The following is a 23219-nucleotide window of genomic DNA, read 5'->3' on the forward strand; positions in this document are numbered from 1 at the left end:
TGTTACTTGGTCATTGAAAATTCAAGGTGGAGGAAATGAATAAAACACGTATTCCTGAGCTGAATTTGTAGAAAAATAGAGATAGCCTCAAGAAAGTCATTTGGAGCACTTTCTTCAGGCCTTCCATATTTGTGTTTATCTTGAGCTCAAGTATATAATGTACAGCAAGCCTTGTGTATTCTATTTGAAGACATGAGGAAAAGTTAAGACGTTTGAGTAGTTCAGGCGTCCGCATTAATTATAAAGATGAGTAGAGAGTACTTCATCTGTAAGGGAAAAAGTCACAAGTGTGTGTAGCTAGCTCTCCAAGGACACATGAACACAAATCCAGCAGAAGAGAGGATGGAATTCTAAAAGGTCCCTTTAAATTCCATGATACTTTGCACTTAACTTTCAGGTCTAAGTTAGCATCTAGTGCAGAGTCATGCCTATAATGGATACTAAATAATAAATATTTATTGATGATAAAGACAAGAAGATCTGGCAAGGCCTCTTTGACCTTTGTATATAAGAAAAGTGAGCTAGCTAACAGGATCCTTGCAATTAGTCCAAGACTCCGCAGAGAAGAAGAGAGAAATGGAGAAGGAATTAACAATCTTCTAAATTTTTCTCACATTGCTTGGTCCTTCCACTTGGTAGTCTTTGGTCCTTTTACTAAGTCCTCTAAATGTAAAATTTCCTAGTCACCATTTTGAGAATTCAGCATCTCCCTGTAAATTTCTAGAGACTTAATACGTTCTTTCTGTTTTCATTGATCTTCTTCAAATTTAGGGGCCCCTCTCATTTCTCTTAACTTAGAGTTTAAAGATTTTCAAGCTTATACAATATATAATCTTTGAATTTTCTGTCCCTTGAGGTTTTATCTTCTTTTTCTTTCCAACTCTTAGATCAAGATTGAAACATATATCTCAAGATATAGATGTATTGTAAGACTCCAGGCACTTCACATAAATCGTATTTACTGAACATTTTGGGACTATTTACTTGCAACTTTTTCTATGTGTGTTTCATTATAAACAAATAAATAGTGTAAAACAAAGACTTGGGGAATATGTGATGCTTACTTTTAGTCTGCAGTAGAATGGATAGGTTTCATGGATATGCAATATGGGACACAGAGCATGTGAGTGTGCGCAAGTGTACCTGCCTCAATCAATACTATTTAGAATATGAACTACATGATCCTCCTCAATTTATAGGAAAATAAATAAAGCAAAAGAGACACTCTGGATCCCAGGGGGATTCTTTTCTCAAAGCAATCAGACATCTGGAGTCTCGGTCTGATAAAAATCAATGACTCTTTCAGGGCAGTATATCTTTAGATGTGGGTGAGGCAAGAAGTACACAATGAGAGAGAAATTGGTGGGGGTGGAAGGCAAATGTGAAAAAAAAATTGATGAGAAAAACTGTAAAATTTTCTGCCTATAATAAACCGTGCCAACACGTAAGCTATAGCATAATTAGGTATGTATATTTACAACACTATGAATTCCAGAAATAGTAAATAGAAACAATTTCTTTATTATCTGACTCACGTGGGTAGATCATCAGCTTTCCCTTATGCCTGTTTATCTGTGCCTGTGTTTTATGGCTCAAATGTAAGGAGTCATTTCATTTTTTCAATAATAAGTTGTAATGTGTCACGTATACATAAGTGCTTAACAAACGTTATCTGTTTGAATTATGAGTTCAGAAAATACTACTATCTAATGGAAACCAGTTTTCAAAAGGGGGCAGGGTAGAGTTTTGTTCCAGCATTATCACAGATGGCTTGACCTTTTATGTATTGATCACTCTGTGCCTGCATTTACCCACTCAAAAATATTTCAGCAAGCAAGCTCTTACATATATTTAGGAAAGGAAACTATTTACCCATCATCCCTTCAAAATACGCATAAATAGTAAAATAAATGGAAATATGTTTTGTTTATTCTCATTTAGTATATACTGTTATTTAGGTTAGAGGCAATCCACTGTTTGCAACCTACTGAGGAGTATTTAAAAATGCATCTAGTGACCCTTACAACAGTCCTGCTAGAAGCTCCCTCTGAAATATCTTGAATTTCTCAAATATAAGTAACAAATTCAGACTATTCTATTATGATCACCCTAAATGCTATATGACTTGCTGATAATGTTAGATAATTTAGTCTTTCCAAGAATTTTAAAATCTAAGCTGATGCTATGAAATTAATCCTGGACTTTCAAACATTTCAAGCATTTAAAACAATACAAAAACATCCGGTAAGGAGGATAGAGTGAGACTGGCCATGGAAGCAATTAACCATTGAGCTTTTAAATTCAGATATTAGAAAACAGTTACTACTGCTAGAGCTCACTTTAAAACATATCCCATTTGAGCTATTGTGCACATACCTCAACGGGATTTGGTAAGTGGATAAAAGATTTATTGATTCCTGTTTGGGGGATTGCTGTGGACTTGCTGCTTCAACAGGCTTTCAAACTGGGTCTGACTCTTACAGAACAAACTGAACCCTGGAATCCTTTCCTGGCATTTCAACCCCCAAAGTGACAAGCATAAAAAGCCAGGGCTAAGGAAGGCTCCAAACTACACATGGAACAGCTGCTGTGTGCTGTTGTAGAAGCTCAAAGGGAAAAATGCTTTGAGGGAGAAAAATTGGCTGTTGATTAGTCTTCAAACACCCAAGAAGTTTCTATAAACAACAGTACATATTAGGCTGGATGTGTATGTACCCAGACGAATCATTTACCAATTACTTGCTCCCCAGTTCACGGAGCTTTGCTTTCATTGCTTCATCCAGAACATAGAGATCTGGGATATTTAAAGGAATGGTTAGATGATGTGTGACCTGTTAGCTTAGAAACAGCTGCCTACCCAGGCTTAGCCAGGTGTCTGAAATTCTGCTTTGATTATTTTAAATAACATATCCAGAGTCAAGGAGCACTTGACTTTTGGGGGTAAACATTTCCACCTAAAGGGCCAAGATTGGGATGATAAAATATATTTCTAAGATACCTAATGAAGAGATCTACGAACCTTCTTAAAAGACAAGGAAATGTTAAATTAATTCAACAGAATCAGCAAATTGGAATGTCCTTTAAGAATCCATCTTCCTCATTTTTAAGGATGAGGCCACACAGCTACTTAGAGACCAGAACCAAACTTTTTTACATCATAGTCCAGTGTGCCTTCTCTTCCTCATTCAGAATTACTGTAGGAAGGCACAGTAACAGAACTGACTCAGGATCCAATGAGAGGTCAGGGTGGTTTGGAAATCAGAAATCAGGCACAGGGACCATTCGCCAAGAGCAAGTCTGATCTTCAACTTAGCACCGTAGCGTGACTTTTCTGCTTTGACTCCCTCCAGCAGCCCTCAAGGTGTCCAGCACTCAAGTTCCTAATACATTTTCAGAGAGAGTGGGAAGATTCATATCAGAAATCTTAAGAAAAATAACATTTATCAACAATTGGCTGAACTGCTTATGTCGATTCCACACAATTAGGCTCAGAGGCAGCAGTGGCTGTCTGCAAAAGCTGAGAGGGGTTACAACCCTGCTAATCCACTTTCTGTGTCTCATGAAAACCTCTCCCTGCTTCTGCCGCATTTCCAGAAAGGTTTCAGGAAGTATCAGATATCTCCCCATAGACCACGTCAGATCCAGCAAGCTTTTACAGGAAGCCATCCTTCTCTCTCAGGGCATCCCACTAATCACTGACCAAATGGTGGACTAAGTGTGGATGATACAATCCGCCTATCGGCATCTATCCCTCCCAATTCCCAGTCCCTTAAGGCTGACATTGTTTTCCTAAGTGAAACACAGAGTGACTTTCAAAGCTCACTTTCCTTATGGCACATCTGTGGGAAAGGATCGATGCTCCATAAACTCTGGGCAGGATTAAAAAGTTTATTTTAATGCATTTGTTAGAATCAGGGAAAAAGACAGCCAAAGGCAGAGTGAGACAGGGAGTGGTGTGGGCCCCAAGAAAGTGGTTGCCGCATGGCCATCGGGAATAGGGAGTGTAAAAAGCTTCTAGCACACATCACCTCATCTATAAAAACCAGAATCACTTGGCATCTCTCTAAGTAACGAATGGATCTAAGGGCTGTAGAGAAGAGTTGTTGGCAGGAAATGGTCCCCAGGGCTATGATATTTTCAGATCGTGTGCATTTCCCTATCATGCATAGATCATGGATTACAGAGTTCTGTTCACAAATCTTTTCTACCAAAGGACTAAATTTTGCAGGTTCTGGTTTGCCTGACAATCACAGTTTCTGGGGGTAAGAGAATAAATCTGGATAGTTGAGATAAGGAAAAACTGTAAATTTTGCTTTTGGGGTGCAGGGAGAGGAAGGAGGTGTGATAAAGTATTCAGAGGAATAAGAATGGAGGAGACGGCAGTGATGGGGGAGATAGGTAATAGCAGCAGAGGAGAGAGTAGTGGGGGCTTGGGCAGGCCCCTCCCTCAACTTTCAGGACTTTGGCTTTGAATAGAAACCTCTGCTGTACACAAACAAGTAAAAACAGACCTGTAGGTTTGAAACCTTTCTGTGTCTGAAACTCACTATAAGCATGCACCTTGCACGCAGCAGAGTGCGAAGCAAGATTCCTACAAACTCTAGCTGATTGGTTTTTGATCCCAAGTCGGTTTCCACCAGAGCACTGAATTTACCGGGGGGCTAATAAATCTGTGGGAGGAGAGGACCCTCAGCAGATGCTTCAGCCACAAAAAACTGAATTTAATTTTAAATGTCTGGTTTGTTCCACAGTGGACTGCCTGTTCTGCTTTGTTCTCCCTTCGAAACAGGGAGACAGCAGACCAACTTGGTGCCACAGAAACTATCTGGGAAATAACAAGTCGCCATTTCTCGGGCTACCCATTAGCAAAAGTAAACTGCCTTCCATGACTCACCCTTGACTACATGGCTCCCCTCCTCAGATACAAAAAAAAAAAAAAAAAATGCAAACAAGCAAATCCTACCTGCTGAAAAGCTAGGGACAACAGGCAAAACTTCAAAATCCTTTTTTTCAACGCTGATACTTATTAGCATTCAAAAAAAATTCTAGGTTGTAATTTCTGGCAAGATTTACTTTAGAAGTGAAACAGACACTTAATAGTGGGCAGGGTGTTAAAGGACCCTCAAACCTTTTGATCCCATCCCTTTGAGTTGTTGACATTGTTTTCACCAGTTGTGCGTCTTCCTGAGTAAATGGGACACTTTATTGTTATTTAATTTTAGTCAGTTTTCTATCTGTTATTGTGAAGTCTTTGCAAACTTAATTGCTAGAGGATAGTAGTGGATACTTTGTATTCTTCGAAATATTTAGGATCCTACTCCAGGCATAAAAATAAACTGCTCAAAACCTCTCTTCAAGTTTAAGCTTGAGGCTAATGCATTCTCTGGGTTATTTTCACAGTCATGGTTTTCTAGGCTCTTCTTTCCAACACTGTTCCATTTCTGAGCCCTAAATGTGCCAAGCACCGTGTGTAGCTCCACTTGGGCCAAACCTTCCAGTTTGGGCTCTAATTCTCATCTCAGACATTCAGGACCTCGGCTAATTCCTCCGAATACTTTTGCCTGGCCTGTGGTTAATTACTCTAAATTAAAGAGCAGGCCAGGTCTCTCTCAATCTCGCTCTTTCACCAGAACAAGGTAACACGGAGAACAAAATGCATCTCATGTTTTAGTAACAATGGTTTACCCCAGGGAGAATTAGCGTCACTGTGTACTTTAGCAGCTACTTTTCCTGGCATTTAATTTTTTTTTTTTCTGAGCAGCATCCCGACGCCGTCTTGCTGACGTTGGTCCAGGGACAGACGCCCTCCCTGAAGGCTGGCCAAGCTCATCTCTTCCTTTCATTAGCGGTGTAACCCTGTGTTCCCGCCGGAGCCCTGCACGGAAGAGTAATCTTCCCGCGGGGGCCTCCTGTCGTCTCGCTTGGCTCAGAGAGCTGAGCCTAAATGAAATATAAAATATTAACTATAAGAGAAAACAAAGGCTGCTGCCTCCAGGAGGGCTCCTGTGCCTGAGGCTTGCCCATGTCTCACTTGTCCCTAGGCCTCTCCGTCTCGCCCCCACCCTCGTCCTTCCACGGGATCCACGAGTTGCATCGTAGCCCTCCAAAGCGAATTCCCCTGGCCCATAACCTGACTGCTCACCGCGCCGGTTTCGTTCTGCCCGGAGCGCAGAATGACCACCAGGAGGCCAGGAACAAAACACTTAAATGTTGCATTTATTAAGGAAATGTTAAACAAGAAAAAAAAAGTCAAAACGGTGTCACGAATGTCAAGAGCACTTTTGTGGCGTAAACCGTGCAGTCATGAGCTACGAGTTCTGTTCCGGGTCTTTGCCTGGGGCCAGCTGGGGCACCAGCTTCCCCAAAAGACCCAGCTGGGAATGCAATGAAAGAAACAACTCACCCCGTTCACAGTCGCAGGCTCCCCCTCCCCCCACCCCTTCTCCCACGATGACAAAACTCTAGCCCCCAGGCAGGCAAACAGGTCACTAGGGCAGAAAAGGACTTATCAAATATTTGTATTCAAGCAAACACAAAATTCCTTAAAACGGCACGGTACTATCAATCAAAGGTATTTATCGCCTCTCCCGCCAGGGCTGGGAGGAGCGGGAGGGATTGGGCGCGAATTTGGACACGGATGTGTGTCTCCATTAGATCTGTTGCGTGGCGTATACGCAGGTCACTTTTTCCGGCCACCAGGCAATCGGTGCCGCTGTGTCTCTCCCCTGCCCGCCCTCTCCATCTGCCCCCAGACTTGGCCCACCTGCGGGTGGAGAAGGGCCTTCGCCCCGTCGGTCTCCCCACATCCCACGCTATCGGCAGCTTCCAAAGTTCTGCGCCCTAATCGCCCTCTTTTTACCACTTGCTGCTGAGTCTAGAGTCTGGGCGCTCTTCTCCTACACCCAGGCATGGGGAGTTTCAGAAGGCGAGCCAAAAACGGGTCGCTTCATCCCGAAAGGCAGAAGTCGAGAGAAAGAATTTGACTCCGACAGGTTTGCTTCGCCCAGTCTCGGATGGTGAGGGGGCGCGGCCGGGCAGGCGAAGTGGGGAGGCGTGGGGCGGCTGCCGCGGGGGCCGGAGGGCCGGTCAGTAGGGCCCTACGACCACCGCCTCCACCTCTTTAGACGGTCTCCGGTCCTTCACCAGGAAGTTGATCATGCCCTCGGACTTGATGAGGAGGTTGCAGCCGAGGAAGAAGATGCCAAAGACCACAGTGAGCGAGAGCACGCACATGACGGCGATCTGCACCACGCGCATGATGTACAAGCTGCGCTCGTCCGGGCCGCCCTCGGCGAAGCCGTCGTCGGTCACCACGGACGCCTGGGTGCAGCAGCGCACGGCGCGCTCCAGGGCCTCGCTGCTGTTGGCCAGGAAGAGGCCCACCACATCGGTCTGGTTGCCCAGCGCCGGATTCATTGCGGGAGCGGGCAGGCGCCCAGGGAGGCGCGGGTCCGAGGATTGGGAAGGCGGTGGGGCGAGAGGAACAGGTGCCGAGCGGAGCGCTCACTTGCCGACTTGCGCGCGCGAGGGCTGCTCGCTCTCTCCTTTCCAAAGTCCCCGGGCCGTGAGAGTTTCCCAGGAGCCTCGCCGCCGCGCGCCGCAGCCTGGCTGGTCTGCGCCGTCTGCCTCTGCCCGGGCGCTGCTCGTTCCCGGCGCTCGCTCGACTGGGGGCTGTTGGAACTTGGCGGGGCTGGGCCAGCGGGGCCGTGGGAGGTGCGGGCGGCGGCGGCTGCGGCCGGGCGGCTGCTCTGAGCGCACAGCGGCCCCTTCCGGCCGCGCCGCCGCGCTGCGTCCACTGCCGTTGGGCGGTGGGGAGGCGGAGGGGCGAACCTCTTGTCCTCGCTTTTGTTGCTTCGCCTGTTTTCTAACTCCAAACGCTAGGCAGAGGTCGCTGTACTTTTCTGGCTTGATGGATGGTTAAAGAGTCTCGGGTAGGGGGAGGGCTGCGATCAGCTGAAAGTTTCCGAAGAAATGGGTCACACTGGCTCTGCGCGTCCTTTGCCTCCCGCCCCTCTCACCTCAGGGCGGACGCAAAGTGGCGAGGACTCGCAGGTGCCAGATGGTGCTTGCGAAGGCACGGGCCCGCCGCCTGTGCCTGACTCCTTCTCTCCTGCGACGGATTTCTAGTGGGGTAGGGGTGATCTGGGAGTGTTTTTAAACAGCAGTGATTTTAGGAAGAAAGAGCAGGGAGGGAGGGAAGGAGGAAAAGAACAAGGAAAGGAGGGAAAGATGAAAGGGAGGGAAGGAGGAAGGAAAGAAGGGAGGGAGGAATGAAGCGGCTGGAAAACAATGTAAGGCAGGTTTTATAGTGATTTTTGAGGCAAAGGAACAGGGGCTCGGGGAAGGAGGTGTTCTTCTGTGGCCTTTGTGTGGAGATGGTTGGCAGGAGTGGGGTCACCTCTCTGGTAAGGGAGGGGAAGGTGGACAGAGTGGCCACTCTTGTAATCTTAATTGTAGTTGAGTTTTTGGATGTGCTTCCAGTGTTTTTCTCTGTTGGCAGTAAATCAGATGTTTAAGGGAATTGCTCATCAACATCCATCACCTAGAACACTGGCCAACTGCTGGATGCCCTCCCCATTTCCCATAAGCTGATGTATTTCACCTTAGTCATTTTAAACAAAACTACAGATGTTTTAGGGGCCTGATTGAGGCTTCACCCCATTATGATTTTGCTGTTGGTTTCAGTGAAATGTTATAAACCGGCCAGATTTTTCTTAAGCTCTAGAGGAATACTTCAGGGTTTTTTCCCCTCTTTTCTACTTTCTTTCCTCCCTCCCTGCCTTCCTTTTTCCTTTCAACTGTAACAGCTGGAAACCAGTAACTTGAAGCCTAGTACAAACTTTTGATAGGATACATTTACTGAATTAAAAAAAAAATATGGTAGCTGTCTTGCCATTTTCGACTTTGTTCTCATTTCCATTCTATTTGCTTGTTAAACCCTCTTATTTTTGTCTCCCGAAACATCATTCATTTCGTGTTCAGAGGCTTCCTTAAAAGTTTTCGTGCTACCTCATGACCACCATAAAATAGAATGAACTGTCTTTTAGTTAAGAGTTTTCAGTTTTCGGATGTTGACTGTGTATCAGCTTTAGTAAGTTTAGGTCTTTCTAAATAGCTGTGTTTGTTTTGGGGGGATGTTTAATAGCTGAAGACCCAGGCCTCTGGGCCTCATCCACAATGCACTTGACTTATTGCTCTGGTTTGCCCTGATTATATTAGCCTTGCAGAATGCTCCACCCCCAGCAATTTCTTCTTTGAGCAAATGTATGATTAATTGATTGGAAAAAACATTTAAATGTTACCATACAATCAGTCTGTCTTAGTTAATATGGGTGATAGTTAAGAACAATAAAACATAATGTATATGAGAAAAAATTACAGAAGAATTTAAGACAATATAAAGCAATACTAAAATGAATGGTAAAGGCAAGTAGTAGGAATTTGGAAAAGTAAAAGCAGGAGAACAGAGGTCTGCTTCCGGGGATATTAACTTGCACAGGATTGTGTGTTTAGTAGAAGATGAGTGTAGATGAATAGAGAGAGAATAGTCCCTTCTTTATGTGACAAAAACGTAAATATAAACATTATAGTATATTTGTAAGGTCCAGCATGGTAGGACTTGAGTTACAAAAAAATTACTAAAAATCTTAATTGAATCATTATCAGAATTTGAGTATATTTATTGACATTAACAGTATTATTGTTTTAGTGAGAAGTCAGTGTTAAAATGATCAAAGCTTGGAATCCAGTGGAGGTTTTGTATCGTCAAACCTTTAGATTTGAGAAGCACATTCTCAAAAGAAATAAGGTAGCACTCTGACTTTGTTTATTTTCTTTCAGCCTTAACTGCTAACCAGCCACAAAATTGGGAATAAGAAGATAACGGCTGTTCCCATCACTAAGTTCTGATCTCTAGGAATGTGGTTTTGTTTCCCCTCTCTCCCTGTCCTCCCCACTCTGATTTAAATTGCTCAGAGTATTTCAATGGAAATTAACTATAAACCTAGTAGTTCAAAAATTACATTTATCCCTCACTCATTACTGGATTTAAGGAGATCTGGGCTGCTGGAGCTTTTCTGCAGAAACCTTTTATTTATCTTAATATTTTGTATTTTGAGTGAATACTTTCTCTCAGCTCTACTCCACTTATTCACCTGTTTCCTAGGAAAGTCTTACAGATGTGGAAAAGAATCCTGTAAGAAATGTTCATATGGAAAAACTTGATTTCCAGAAAAACATATGGTGATGTGGAATGGGGGTTAGATTGATAATTCACTTTAAATAAAAGGTTTCTGATACATAGAAGGACTCACTGTTATATGTATTTAACTAGTGACCTCTCCTACTTCACTGGAAAGAAGGTTTGAGTTTCATAAAGTTAAACGCTCAGCATTTCACAATATACGTGTTACACAAGGAAAGAAACACTAGTCTACTCTTTCCAGAAAATGTATCTATGGCATATAATATATTCTAGAAGGATATTGATGGGCATCTGTAATCAGCAGTCACTGGATCTATAGTTTGAATAGTAGTGATGTACGACCAGACACTTGCAATATCAAAAGACTTTTCCTTGGTTCTCTCTTTGTGTGTATTATGAAAATATTAAGTAGACATTTTTAAAAAGAGGATATCAGACATAAAAAGGATATTTATTTCTTTGGAGCAAACATTTTTTTAGATAAATTACATTATGTTACACAGTGTAAGTAGGAGTAAGGGTAAGCGCTCGTATTCATTCATAAAAGCAGACTCAGCACCTGGAACACCAGAAGATAATGAGAAGTAAGCCAAATAAGTCATTGAACCACCAAAATAGATATCATGAAAGTCATATACCTAAAAATTCTTATATTTTTACCCTTAGATTGACCCCTCGAATTCTCTCTCAAACCTATGCACTTTTGCTTTTCATGTAGTTTTAACTCTCTTTATCTCTTTTTTCTTCATGATGGAGTATTGGTATCAACATGTTGGTTGGAGAGGAGAAAATGGCTAGAGGTAGGTTCTTTTACAACCACAAGGAGTAACACCAGAAGGAAAAACAAAATAAAACGTTAAACAACATACGTGAATTTTATAAGAATGTACAGCATTAGTTTGGAGACATTTAATATAGAGACAAACATTCTCAGATGGTTAGGAGTCTAGCAAAATGTGTAAATGCGTGGACTCTGAATTCTGCTGTCTTCACTTACTAGCTGTGTGATCTTGGAAACTTTCCTTGACCTCTGAGTACCTCATTTACTTATCTGTGTAATGGGCATGATATTTCACAGGATTTTGAAAGGATTGATCTAATCTGTGGAAATAACTGAGACTAGTATCTAGGACATAGCAAGATCTCCAATAAAAATATATTGCGATAGCTTCTGAGAAGGCATCAATGTTCATGTCAATAAAAGAAAAAAGGTTAAATTTCATTCTACATTTTCGTTTTAAGAAGGCTGGAAAGTGAGTGATACATTTTAGAAAGTTTTCCATATGAAGTGATTGATGTTGTTACATAAAATACTGTAAGGATATGGAGAAATTAGAACCCTTGTGAGTTGCTGGCGGGACTGTAAAATGGTTCATCCTCTGTGAAACAACAGTATGGCAGTTCCTCAAAAAATTTAGCATAGAATTGCCTTATGATCCAGCAATTCCATTTCTAGGTATAAACCCCGAAAAATTGAAAGCAGGGACTTGAACAGGTATTTGTACACCAGCGTTATATTACAGCGGTGTTCTTCACAATAGCCAAAAGGTAGAAACAACCGAAAAGTCTGTCAGTGTATGAAGGGGTAAACAAAGTGTGGTATATGCCTACAATGGACTACTGTGCGGCCTTAGAAAGCAATGAAATTCGGGTACATGCTACAACATGGATGAACCTCGGAGGCATTATGCTAAGTGAAATAAGCCAGACACGAAAGGACAAATATTGCATGATTCCATTCATAACATATACCTAGGATAGTCAAATTCCTAGAGACAGAAGGTAAAATAGTGATTACCAGAGGCTGAGGGTGGTTGGTATAGGGCGTTATTGCTTCAGGGATACAAAGTTTCAGTTGGGGAAGATGAAAAAGTTCTGGAGATGGATGGTGGTGATGGTTGCACAACAGTGTGAATGTTCTTAATACCACTGAGTTGTACACTTGAAAATTAAAATGGGAAATTTTATGTTAAGTATACTTGACCACAATGAAAATTGTATATATTTTTAATTAAGCCTAACATAAATGTTATATAAATTTCTGAAATTCAGGAAAATTAGATAATAACCCCAAAAAGTCATTCATCTCCCTGTAGCTCAAATATACCCACCCTTAGTAATTTAGAATCTTCTCTTCGTTTTTGCTATGTTTATTTTAACTTAGTCTCAACCATGCAGTAAGTACAATTTAAACATTACTTTTTCCCCTTAACCTTGTATTTTCCCATTACTTAACGTATGGGAAACCTATTATATGTATATTTCAATGAATGTATAGCATTTCATTATGTGAACATACCATTGATTAGTAAACCATTGCCCTATAGCTGGGAGTCATGTTGCTCTCAAATATTGTTATTAAATCAATTACACACAAAGAACATTTTTCCTCATAAATGTTTTCTGTATTTAGATTACATTGATAGGATAAATTTACAAAATTACAATTTTTAGTGAAAACAATATTTTTTTAAGAAGCAGCATATAGCCAAACTGTTTGTAAAAAGGGTTCTACTAGTCTTTACTCATATTTGAAAAGCATACAAATACCTGTTTTCTTTTTCTGTGTCTTTCTTTCTTTCTTTCTTTTTGCTGAAGAAGATTCACCCTGAGCTAACATCTGCTGCCAGTCTTCCTCTTTTTTTGCTTGAGGAAGATTCTTCCTGAGCTAATATCTGTGCCAATGGTCCTCTATTTTGTATGTGGGTCACTGCCACAGCAGGGCTGCCAATGAGTGGTGTAGGTCCACACCTGAGAACTGAACCCAGGCTGCCAGAGCAGAGCATGCCAAACTTAACCACTAGGCAGAGAGGCTGGCCCCACAAATACCTATTTTATCATGCTCTCTGGAGTAGGTGTTCTCAATCTTGGCTATGTTTTAGAATCACCTACAAATCTTTAAAAAAAAATTTTATCTGAATTGAACCCACAAGGATTAAATCAGAATTTCTGAGGATAGGACCCAAGTGTCTGTATTCCTTACGTTTTCCCAGGTGATTCAAAGACCAGCCATAGTTGAAGACCACTGCTTAGAGTAATGTTTTCAAGCTTGCCTTATCTTAAGGTCACCTAGGATGGGGATGGGAAGTGAATGATTCCCATGTCCTCTCTCAAGCCAGTTGAATCAGAATTTCTCTTACTTGCTTCCTGGGTCCATTCACTGGCATTCTGCTTTGGCAGGTCTGGGATGGGTCTTATAAGTGTGTATTTTTATCAAGTACTCCAGGAATGCTTATGATTTAAAAAATTATCATTGCCAGTTTGATAGCGAAAAAATGGTACCTTGTTGAAAGTTGCATATTATCATTCTGGTGGACAATGTTTCCACATATGTGTTTTAGAACTACGTGTCCTACTTTGTAATCTTTATGTTTAGGTTCAGGTCCTTTGTCTATTTCTCATCTGACATATCATCATTCATACTGATTTATTGATTTGGAATGTCTTCTTTATCAAATATGTTAATCCAATGTCTGACATATTTGTAAATATTTTTCCAGTTCATTTGATTTTTAAACTGGGCTATATTCTTTTTGGGTATATGGAATTTTCTTACATATGTAAATGAATCAACATTTTCATCTGTGATTTCTTTCACTGCTTGTATTTTCTTGTTGTTTTTTATATTTTTAAGGAAAAAGCACATATTTATTACATCAGAGAAAGTTCTTTCACATAAGACTCATCTTGAGGACCAGGTTCAGAAAGTCTCTAACACAGCTGCTTTTGGCAGGTGGCTCATTGGGGACACACACTCCCACCTGGCTCTGCTTTAATGATCTTGCAGAATTCTCCCATAACATCTGCCAAGGCATCAAACTGGGGTGTGAAATTGTTGCAAATTCTTATATGAGTTTTTCATCTTATAAACAGTCTAGAGTTGCTATCCTAAAATTAACACTTTCCCTAATGCAATACAGCATCTGCATTTTGTATCCAACACCAGCCCCAGCAGAGCATGCATTCTGAGTTTGCCTTCTCCTCCTCAGTGGGTGCCAGGTACAGGAAAGCTGTTCTGAGTCTCAGATTACGTAGATTGTACAGCCATCCACCAGAGAACATTTAGAAGTAACCCACCCCAGGAGACGGTCCACATCCATATTGTAAATTTGCCCAGCTGATCTTGGAAAAGAATGGTGAGCTGCGAATGGTAGAGACTGATGATCCATTCACAGTGGCAAACACATCTATGCTCTCATTGTCTTGATCAGCCGTAAAACCTTAGCATAGAGAAGGAAATAAAATAAAATGAAATAAAATTACTTCCTATGAAATACAAAGTTAAGCCAACCCTATTAATACATAAAACCTACCTTGGCTAAGTGAAATAAGCCAGTCACAGGACAAATACTGTATGATTCCATTGATAGAAGGTATCTAAAATAGTCAAACTCATAGAAGCAGTGAATGCAGTAGTGGCTGTTAGAGGCTAGGGCATGGGGAAACTAAGGAGTTGTTGTTCAGAGGGTATAAAGTGTCAGTTATGCTAGATGAATAAGTTCTAAATATCTGCTGTACAACATAGCGCCTGTAGTTAGCAATATGCTAATGTGCACTTCAAAATTTGTTGAGAGGGTAGATCTCACATTAATTGTTCTTGCCACAACACAAAAAACAAAAACAAAGGGACGCAAGGAAACTGTGGGATGAGTTGGGTCTATTACCTTGATTTTGGTGATGGGATCACGGGTGTTTGCATGTGTCCAAACTCATCAAATTGTACAATTAAATATGTGCACTTCCTTGTATATCAATTATACTTAAATAAAGCTTTTTTTTTTAAAGAATGAATTAGTTGTCTAAGAGATGGAAATAAGAGTGTCTCCTAGAATTCACTGCAGGAGGAAAAGTACACTGTTTTGCAGAGATTGACCCCGACCCTAGGCGAAAAAATCACCTGAGGCATTGCTACCATCGAGACAGCTAGTGTGTGCTGTGTATTCTGGAAGCTCTGGACCGACAAGGAATTTTCTCATTGTTTGTAAATTTAGAAAATTTACCCTCACCCAGAATTTATTTATATATTATTCTTTTTATTTTTAAGACATATTTTATATTTGCATTGCTTTACATTTAACACAATGGTCTATCTGGAAGACATTTTGGTATAAGTTTGCCGCTGCCCTAACTAGTCCATTAATAGGTAAATAATAATACTGACAAAATGTTAAAGTTTAGAACTTAAATGAGGGATTTCAGATATTGGTTTCTTTACAATAGAAAGTAAGTAAACTTTCATTTTTAACGAAAAAATTTAAACTTTAAGCTTCTAAAGTACAGAGACTGTATCTGTGTAATTTATCTTTTGATTTTTGCATCTATTTTGTTAAAGGTTGTTCAGAGGAAAAACAGCCAGCAAGTGGGGGAAACAATGAAAGTTAAACCAAGTGCCTACATCTTCCTCTTTTATTTAAATACATTCCTTGGATCTCTTACCTGACGTGATCTGGTGACAAGTGACTGCTTTCTGTGGGAGGAGAGTGAAGACTGTCCTTGTGTTACATGGGTGACTTCTTTGAGTCAGAGCCATCTTCCAATGCACAGGCACATGGAATCATCCAGTGAGTAGCAGCCGCAATGTTCTCATCCATTAATACCTTTTTACTGTTGTTGAAATAAAGGGCCAAGAAAAGAATGTCATAACTCACCCTCAAGCTTGATTAAAAAACCCTGGCTACTGAACATGCCGAGAGGTTTTCAGAATGATACATCGTAGACCTATGGCGTCCTATTTTTAGATATGCAGCATAGACAATTTTTGCCTCCATGGAATTTTTGTCATTATTTCATTCTGATTTTCTGCCTGCTCTTTAAAGTCTGCATGATTTAGACTTTAAAGTGAAAAAGCCATTGAGCTGCTTAAAGCTTTTAGTGCCAATGGTGCATCCCTTCCCACGTTAAAGAAATGAGACTTGCACGAAGCCTCAAAATGGGGAGAAGCAGGTGGCTGCAAGAAGGCATGAAAGATGCAATTTCTCAGCTCCAGCTCAATTAATCTGAGGCAGGATTATATCTTCTGTTTGCATAGGACAAATATGTGCTTCCCTCAAATATTTATGTAAAAATATTAAGGAGAAATCACCCTGGAAGCAAAGGAGGAAGATGAAATCTTTCCCATAACATGTTGAATTTAGACTTGTGTATTTGAACTCATGAAGGTTTATGTCTTCCGCAAATTTGCAGACACAATGGAGGGAAACAATGAAGGTTACCTATTTTCAGATAACAAGCAGGAGGGGCAGCATTTCTGTATTTATATACTAATAATAGTGGTAACAATGGTCCAACATTTACTGTATGCACACCTGTGATGCTGCAGCTGAAAATCTATCTTGAAAGACATTTTAAAGGTCAATGCGATCAATGTTGTTAGCAAGTTGCCTACCAACATCGCTGCTCAATTTCCTTATCTGTCAACAATTTCTCCTTTCCCTTCCAGATTTTTGTGACAATTAGTTGTTGTAATTATTCAGGAAACACTTATGGACCATTTTATGTATTTAACCCTTTTTAGGGGCATACAGCCGTTATAGACTGAATCTTTGTGTCCCCCCAAAATTCATGTGTTGAAATCTTAACCTCCAATGTGATGGTATTAGGAGCTGGGGTCTTTGGAAGATGATTAGTCATGAGGGGTCCATCCTCATCAATGGGATTAGTGCCCTTGTAAAAGAGGCCGAGAGAACTCCCTTGCCCCTTGCACCATGAGGGGTTATATTGAGAAGGACGGTAGTCTGTGAACCAGGAAGAGGGCCCTCGCCAGACACCAAATCTGTCAGCAACTTGATCCTGGACTTCCAGCCTCCAGAACTGTGAGAAATAAATGTTTAGTGTTTAAGCACCCTCTCTATGGTATTTTGTTATAGCGGCCTGAAAAGACTAAGACAAGGGCTAAGAGATTCAATCTCTGCCTTCTGGTGATTGGAAAGGTGGGCTGACAAAGAGGCAAATATTCTAGAATGTAGGAAGTTCTATGTGAGATATATGAAGAGCATCTAATCCAGACTGGGACATTGGGAGGGTGGTGATTAGGAACTGACATTGAGCTGAGTTTGAAGGATGAATTGAAGAGGACCTAGCCAGGCGAACTGTACTGAATGCACCAAGATGTGAGAAAAGGTGTATCTTACTTTTTTGTATCTGGAAGTAGTTCTGTATTTTTGGAGTACTGACGACTGCTGGATGGGGAATGCTTAAAGAGTTCGGAAAGGACAGACCATGAAGAGCTTTTTATGTTATTTTATGGAATTTGGATTTCCATTCGAAAGCCAAGGGGAGACATTGAAGGGTTTTAAGCGGCAAACATTTGCATTTTAGAAAAAGTCTTCTGCAGGCAGTGCTAAGACTTATTAAGGTAACTGAAACCTCCATGAAGCCCTGTACCATAGATATTAAATAAATGACACTAGAGATGTCTGGTAGCCCAAGGATGGAGGTGGGTCCTCATTCCCAGAACTTTGCTTTATAATTCACTGAAGACAGTGTACAGACATAAGCATCCACTTTTTGGTTTCAGTTTCTTCACTTGTGCTGGACAGTTGTATGAAAGAGGACATTGTCCCCTCAGTGAACCTGACAGAAATGACCAGAGAAGGCATTTGCACCCAGTGAACTTCAGTTTTTTCTCTTTGGTGACTGCTCCTCTTCTGCAGTGGGTCTCTGCATTCAGCATGTCACATTCACTCATACTGAGCAGCGACTCTGAGCCTTTCTTGCTAGGGTGTCCTTTTAGGCACTACTTGTTTCTCAGCAACCCAGAGCTATAATACTCTGCTTCAAGTGGAGCTTTTGTGATGCTCTGCAAATAATTTTTTTTCAGGCTGCTGGGTGACCCACTTTCACTTTGATAGTCACCAATCAGCTCCATGTCCTACTCAGCTAATGATGTCTGTAGTGGTTCATGAATCCATCTAGTGGTCTGATTGCAATCTGCAAAACCATTGCTGGAGAGCCTGCCTTGTATTTAATCTCTATGGAGCTCAGGTAGTGACATCGTTGAAACGCATCCAAATTCTGGATGATGCATCTGTGATACATCTAAAGATATTTTCAGTATTAGATGACTTAGGCAGTTTAGAACCCCAAGAAAAAAGTAATGGAGCCCCATCCCACTTTTTAAATTATTAATTTCTAAATGGTAAACATCTCTTCATGTCCTCTATTGTCCGAAGATTGTTTGGATAGCACTTAGACTTTTAGAGAAAAGTTGGCGGGGCATGTTTATTTTTTCTCAATCCAAGCTTATATTTTATTGTTGCAGAGTAGACTGTCTGTAGTGATTACCACATACAAGTGAAATTAATAACCTCCAAACTTATTTTTTCCAGCTCTGTTGAGGTATGATTGACAAATAAAAATGGTATATACTTAAGAGGTACAACACGATGTTTGGAGAGATATATATACACATTGTGTAATGATTACTACAATCAAGAGGTACATATTATATCCATTATATCCAAGATATTAACATATCCATCACCTCACATAATTACCATTTTGGGGGGGGGGGGTAGTGAAAATACTTGAGATCTACTCTCTTAGTAAATTTTGAGTATTCAATACGTTATTATTAACTGTAGTCACCACGCTGTACATTAGGTCTCTAGAACTTATTAATTTTATATCTAAAGATTTGTACCTTTGGACCAACATTTCCCCATTTTCCCCACTTGCCCAGCCCCTGATAACTGTCATTCTACTCTCTGTTACTGTGAGTTTGACTTTTTAGATTTCACAAGTAAGTGACATCATGCAGTATTTATGTTTCTGTGTCTGGCTTATTTCACTTAGCATAATGTTCTCCAGGTTCATTCATTTTGTTGCAAAAGGTAAGATTTCTTTCTTTTTGAGGCTGAATAATATTCCAAGGTGTATATATATATTTTTTCTTTATCCATTCATCCATCAATGGGCACTTAGATTGTTCCCATATCTTGGCTACTGTGAATAATGATGCAACGAATCTGGGGTGCAGATAGCTCTTCAAGAAAGTGGTTTTATGTTCTTTGGGTAGATACCCAGAAGTGAGATTACTGGATCATATGGTATTTCTAGTTTTGACTTTTTGTGGAACCTCCATACTGTTTTTCGTAATGGCTGTGAACTTACATTCCCACTAACAGTGCACAAGGGTTCCCTTCTCTCTACATCCTCACCAACACTTGTTATCTTTTGACTTTTTGATAATAGCCCTCCTAACAGGTGGGAGGTGATATTTCATTGCGGTTTTGATTTATATTTCCCTGATTATTAGTAATGTGAAAAGCACCTTTTACCTGTCAGTGATTGTTATGTCTTCTTGGAAAATGTCTATTCAGGTCCTTAGCCTATTTTTTAAAGGATTATTTATTTATTTGCTATTGAGTTGTATGAGTTCCTTGTATATTTTGGATGTTAAACCCTAATCAGATATATGGTTTGCAAATATTTTCTCCCACTCCATGCGTTGCCTTTTCCTGTTGTTGATTATTTCATTTGTTGTGCAGAAGCTTTTTAGTTTGATATAGTTCCACTCATTTTTGCTTTGTTCGTTTGCTTTTGATGTCAAATGCAAAAAATTGCCCAAACCGATGTCAGGGAGCTTACCACCTATGTTTTCTTTTAGGAGTTTAACAGTTTCAGGTCACTGATTTAAGTCTATAACGTATTTTGAGATGATTTTTGTGCATACTGTAAGGTATGGGCCCATTTTCATTGGGAATAGAACACATGGCCTAGAAAATACTGTGGTGTGCTTAAGAATTTAGGTGAGAAGATAGAAGAACTATTACAAATCAATAGGAAAAGGGATGAGTTATAGAATAAATGGTGCTGGGAAAATTGTTTGCATTAAATTAAATTCACTTAGATTCCTATTCCATGTCATATATCAAAATAAAATCCATTCTGTAAATGTCATAATATCTAGACTAAAATGTGAATAAATGGATTTGTCATGGTGAAAGTCACAGAAACTGAATAAAGAGCATTCATTAAAATTGAAAAAAAAAAAAACCTCAGCACATTTTTTGACCACAGTGCAATGCAATTACTATAAAAGTTAATTTAAAAGAATAATTTTACAATCACAGTATGGAAAGCAGAATAATAGCCCTCAAAATATGTCTACATCCTGATCCTCAGAACCTGTGAATATGTTATCTTCCACAGCAAAGGGAAAGATTGCAGATGGAATTAGGGTCGCTAACCAGTTGACCTTAAAATAGAGAGATTATCCTGGATTATCTGAGTAGGACTAATGTAATCACAGGGGGCCTTAAATGGGGACGAGGGAGGCAGAGAGGTCCGAGTGAGGTTGTATGAGAAGAATTCTAATCACTGTTGCTGGTTTGAAGATGGAGGAAAGGGGCCACGAGCCAAGGAATGTGGGTGGCCTCTAGAAGCTGAAAAGGGCAAGGAAAAGGATGCTGCCCTACAGCTTCTAGAAAGGAAGACAACCCTGCCAACACCTTGATTTTAGCCCAGGGAGGCCCATTTTGGACTTCAAAACTATAAGATGATAAATTTTTTGTTTTAAGCCACTAAGTTTGTTGTAATTTATTACAGCGACCATAGAAAACTATGGTCTAGAGGTAGTTTTCAAAATATTTTGAGAATTTTATACAATATTCTCTGCAAATACATTTTAAAGAGTTGTTGATTTGTTAGACAAACATAAATTACCAAAATTGACCCAAGAATAAGAAAACTTAGCAGATAAAAACTCAGGTAGTGTATTGGAAAAGTAATTAAAAATTTGCATTCAAGAAAGATACTGGTCCCAAATCATCTTCCTCTTGAGTTAAATCAGACTTTTAAGAAACAAATCATCTCATGATCTAGAAACTGTGCTAGATCATAGATGAAGGTGGAGGGCCTCTTTATACGTTTTGCAAATGGGGCTTCACCCTGTTACCCCAACCTTAGAAGGATAATACCAAAAATAAACCACAGATTAACCTTACTTATAAATAAATTCAAAATTGTAAAGTACCTATTAATTCAATCTAATAGTATCTTAATGTTATACCCCAACCAATTATAGTTCATTCTAGGAATAAGTGGATGACTTAATCCTATAAAATATATTAATATACCACATCTTAATTTGTTATATCATATATGAACATAATTTATCTAATTAGAGGTTAAATTAAAAAAGCCAAATGTGGCCAGCTCCGTGGCCGAGTGGTTAAGTCACATGCTCTGCTTCCGCGACCCAGGGTTTCACCAGTTCGGACCCTGGGCGCGGACATGGCACCACTCATCAGGCCATGCTGAGGTGGTGTCCCACATGCCACAGCTGGAGGCACTCACACCTAGGATATACAACTATGTACTGGGGGGGCTTCAGGGAGAAGAAGAAGAAAAAAAAAAGAAGACTGGCAACAGTTGTTAGCTCAGGCACCAATCTTTATAAAACAAAAGAAGAAGCCAAGTGGTCAATATACAATAATAATTTTCCTTTAACCCAGCAATAACAGATTATAATATGTTATAAGTGAGCCACTTCATGATAGCAATGAAACATACAACACGAATAAAATAAACATAAGAAATCTGAAACTTTACAAAGGGAAACTTTAAAGCTTAACTAGGAACATAAAAAATTTGAATTAACAAATAATATACCATATTCTTCGATGAGGTCATTAATATAGTAAAGATCTTGATTCTATCTAAAGTCATTTATAAGATACAGTGTTATTTCAGTCAAAATCCCACAGAGATTTACTTTAGTACTTTATTCCTTATGAAAATATCTGACATCATTTTGAAAGGGATACTAATGAGCATAGACTCCCCTACAAGAACAAAAGCAGTCCAGTACTAATGAAAGAAAGGTCAGGCCAGAAAAGCACATTAAAAAACTCAGAAACAGGTCCAAAGCATACTATGTTTATTTCCGTATTAATTAAGAATTTCAAATCAGGGGCTGGCCCCGTGGCCAAGTGGTTGAGTTCGTCCCCTCTGCTTCGGCAGCCCAGGGTTTTACCCGTTTCGATCCTGGGCACAGACATGGCACCGCTCATCAGGCCATGCTGAGGTGGCATCCCACATGCCACAAGTAGAAGGACCTACAACTGAAATAAACAACTATGCACTGGGGGGCTTTGGAGAGAAGAAAAAAAGGAAGTAGAGAAGATTGGCAACAGATGTTAGCTCAGGTGCCACTCTTTAAAAAAAAAAAAGCATTTCAAATCAAAAGATGAATTTTATAATATATGGAGCCAGGGAAATTGATTATTTGGGGAAAAATGAAATTCCAATTCCAACTTAAAAATTAATTGTAAAAAGTGACTAAAATGGTAAACTACATATAAAGGAGTAAACATAAGGAAATAGTAAAAGAGTTCAGAAGATTCTGGAAGGATAATACTAGTAGTGGAATCATTTGTGTATCTTCTCAAATCCCCCCATTAAAACACACAGAGCTTTTAAGATATGAAAATCAAACCCAAGGGCAGCATCTACAACAGAATGAGGTCACAAAATATCCCCATTAACCCTAAAGTATAGGATAAACCATCAACAGCTGTAAGACTGATATAATATTAACATCTGTGCAGGAAGAAGCAGAAGAAAGGAACAGAATATCTGGAGAACCTGGGAACACAAAATCAACTCACAGGTACTCATCCAAAACTCACTGAAGCAATTGGAAAACATCAGCTAAAACTTTATGGGTTGGTTTGCACAATCCCCTACTGGGTGATTACAAGTGGTCCACAGAAAAGACTAAGGGAGCTGGCAGGAGAGCCTGAGACCAGGAACTCTCAGAGAAAATCAGCCAAATTTCTCCTCCAGGTCAAAGCCCACCTGACTGGGAATAGGAAACAAGTTTAACAGAACAAGAACAACAAAGGAAAAGAAAATAATGTTCATGTAAAAGGAGAAATAGTAGCACAGCTAGGAGAAATAAAAAAATAAGCTGCAACCCTCTTGACCCAATTGATTTTCTTTTTTTTTGAGGACGATTAGCCCTGAGCTAACTGATGCCAATCCTCCTCTTTTTGCTGAGAAAGACTGGCCC

The 23219-nt window shown here is 40.1% G+C and overlaps 1 protein-coding gene across 1 annotated transcript; it reads right to left on the reverse strand.

The window, feature by feature from the left end:
- Positions 1-6197: 6197 nt before the first annotated feature.
- Positions 6198-8065, reverse strand: RPRM (reprimo, TP53 dependent G2 arrest mediator homolog). The gene has a single exon (XM_008530211.2). It carries the CDS (start codon positions 7414-7416, stop codon positions 7087-7089), a length of 330 nt encoding a protein of 109 aa, XP_008528433.1. The 5' UTR covers positions 7417-8065; the 3' UTR covers positions 6198-7086.
- Between the last annotated feature and the right edge of the window lie 15154 nt (positions 8066-23219).

Source organism: Equus przewalskii, chromosome 17 (assembly GCF_037783145.1).
Source record: "Equus przewalskii isolate Varuska chromosome 17, EquPr2, whole genome shotgun sequence".
In the NCBI taxonomy this organism is placed as follows: Eukaryota; Metazoa; Chordata; class Mammalia; order Perissodactyla; family Equidae; genus Equus; species Equus przewalskii.